The following is a 3059-nucleotide window of genomic DNA, read 5'->3' as shown; positions in this document are numbered from 1 at the left end:
TTTACAGTAGGAAATTTACTAAATATCTTCATGGAGCATGATGTTTACTTAATATCCTAATGATTTTTGGCATAAAAGAAAAATCTATAATTTTGACCCATACCATGTATTGTTGGCTATTGCTACAAATATACCCCAGCGACTTAAGACTGCTTTTGTGCTCCAGGCTCACAAATACCTTTTCATAATTTCTGTGGGGGAAATTCTGTGTAATTATTCAAGCGGATGGTAAAATATGTTAATCAGACCTGAAAGTAAAAAAAACATGATCCAATTAAAACCCTACACTTTGTAATTAATTTCAACATTTATGCAAAACTCTTTCCAAATGCAATTATAATGAAAAGAAAGTAATCATAATAATCATAATCAAAGATAATATTTAGAAATAAATTATTGTGGCAGATGAATTGTGTGGAAATGTGGCACAGATTCTGTGGATCTTGACATGCTGTATTCATCCGGTTTTATTGAATAATTTAGTTTTAATTTCTCCAGCAGCGGTGTGGATGTGTTCGGATGCTCAGCGTGTGGAGAGAAACTAATTACACTATTAACTCACGAGCAGCTAATGAAGCGCTGGAGAACCAGGATATTAAATGATGCTGAACACAGAGGATGAAGGAGAGACGACTGTATAAAGTCACATTTATCTCTATATGCTTTATACAATACAGACAGTTTCCAAGCAGCTTCACAGAAATAAACTGATTTTCATATTGTAAAATTGATGAAATATGAATTAAATATGACGTCTGCGTGTCTCTGCACAGTTTTGTCTTGGTTTAAATGGAAGAAATTGTGACAGAAATATAATACTATATAACACTACAGTAGAAAAAGCAAAAGTATTAATATTAAATTTTTTTTTAAAGGAATGCCACACAATTTTTCTTCCATGGTCTTTTGTTTGCCATAAAAAAAATAGGAATTGTTACATTTTCATTTGATTACATTTTGAAAAATTCATTAAACTGTTAATGTTTTATGCCATCATTTGATTACTACCACTTTTGATAATAAATTTGCATTAAATAATAAATCCAGAAAAAATAAAAGAGACAACACATAATTTCAGGAAAAAAAAAAAAAAAATTATATATATATTTAATAGGGCACTATTATTGTAGAATTTTTTATACATTATTAAATTGTTGAAGCTTTATGAACTCAAATAATTAAACATGCTTTTTGATAACTAAAATTTAATTAAACCATTAAAATGGAATCCAGAAAAATTAAAATGGAAAATAGGGGGGGGGAGAGGGAATGAATTTCTGAAAAAATTAAAACATTTCATAGGGCTGTATTATTGTAAAAAGTTTCATAAATTATTAAATTGTTAAAGTTTCATGATTTCAATTATTTAGACATGCTTTTCATTACTAAAATTTTATTTAACCATTAAAATGGGGGGAAAATGGGGAAAAAATACAACAGTTTTCATAATTAAATGATAAAAATATCAAATTAATTATTTAAAAATTATTTTAAAAAAATTATTTATTTGTATTTTTTGTATTTGTATATTTTTATGTTATAAAAATATATTTTATTTGTTTACCTGCATGTGACCATAAACAGACATCACAGAACTGTTAACATGCAAATGTGTTGTTAAATGATTGAAACATTGACAACCCACTACATTGGCTAGTACATTTTTTAGTTTACTGGCCAGACTGATATACTACAGCATTTCTTTAACATATGACGGAAACAGCGTGAAACCTTGCACGTTACATTCATATTCTACATAACTGTATATAGTTTGCATCATCAGTAAGGTGTATACTGAGTTTGGTCTTTCTATATCACACTGTATTAGTTAATTGAAGTGCATTACACGTCGTTGGGGAATCCTGGAGTGTGACATATGAGGGGAACCCCAGCATAACACAAGCCATGAAGCACAAACGTAAACACAATCAGCTTTTCTGCATATATATACTGGCCCTGATTATCATAACTTCTAGGTACCGCTTGCTCCATTCCTTCAAATCAGTTTTTATGAATGAATGAATGACTTGCGCTATCGGTTGCTTTGGTCTTCATCAACAGCCGCTTGCGCCACCTGCTGGTGAGCGACTGACAGCAGCTGCAGAACCTGCATCGGTGCTCTACTGTTATTCCTGCGGCTCCCGGATGTGCAACGCCGACCTTTCTAGCAAATTTGAACCACTGATTGTGGAAGCGAATTTGTAAAGTGAAATAAAATAGACCGAAAACTGCCTGTCGAATATTATACATCGTATTTTTAAACAGATTGAATATTTCTGAAGTGAACTCTAGAAGGTGAATATGAATTATTGAATTTTTAATCATAAAAATGTGTGTGAAATGTTTTCACTTGAAATATTCACAGCTGAAATATACAACTATGTTGGATTTTCGCCCCTAAAAATGCAAGCCCAAAAAATAAAAGGCATTGAAATGCAAGCACTGTTGATGCAATGCATAATTTTTTCAGTTAGTGCAATTCAACGTGCTTTTTTGTTTCAAAGACATTTGTCATTATTTTACTTCCATAGCTGCGCATCCATTCAGATGAACTGAAAAATAGCACAGATCGCTTGACGGAGAGTGAAACTCTGAAGCGCTCAGTCAGTGTTCGGCGAGTGAAAATATATCTTTTATAGCCTCCAACTCACACACTGGCGAGTAAAATCTGAGAATTTATTAGCAATTGGCTAATATTAGACATCATTTAGTCGCCCAGAGTGAAGATTTAGTCGCATATGCGAGTGATTTACTCACAATGTAGAGGGTTGATTGACTTATAATTTCAGTGGGCCAAGAAATTATTTGAGCTCAAATGGTTCGGCTGATGAAAAAGTTTGGTAATTCTTGGGTTATGTATTTATCTGTACATAAAAACAACAGAAGTGTATGGGGCGTCCTGATTTAGGTGTGTGTGTGTGTCTTACCCACAGCACTGACTCCAGCGGCTCTGAACTGACCCAAAACCAGACCCTGTTCACTCTCAGCCAGCACCAGCAGCAGCTCATACGCCTCGATACACTGCTCACTGCAACACACACACACACACACACACAGAC

The 3059-nt window shown here is 33.2% G+C and overlaps 1 protein-coding gene across 1 annotated transcript in view; it reads right to left on the bottom strand.

Annotated features, from left to right (window-relative positions):
- The window catches only part of LOC107720969 (colorectal mutant cancer protein-like), a 126519-nt gene that overhangs the window by 36182 nt on the left and 87278 nt on the right, over positions 1-3059 (bottom strand). Inside the window, exon 11 of the mRNA XM_016528812.1 lies at positions 2928-3028. Coding sequence (XP_016384298.1) covers positions 2928-3028 — 101 coding nt within the window. The remainder of the gene's footprint in view (positions 1-2927; positions 3029-3059) is intronic.

The sequence above is a fragment of the Sinocyclocheilus rhinocerous genome, unplaced genomic scaffold (genome assembly GCF_001515625.1).
Source record: "Sinocyclocheilus rhinocerous isolate Xijiao unplaced genomic scaffold, SAMN03320098_v1.1 scaffold4256, whole genome shotgun sequence".
Lineage (NCBI taxonomy): Eukaryota > Metazoa > Chordata > Actinopteri > Cypriniformes > Cyprinidae > Sinocyclocheilus > Sinocyclocheilus rhinocerous.
This window is presented reverse-complemented; position numbering and strand designations above follow the sequence as displayed.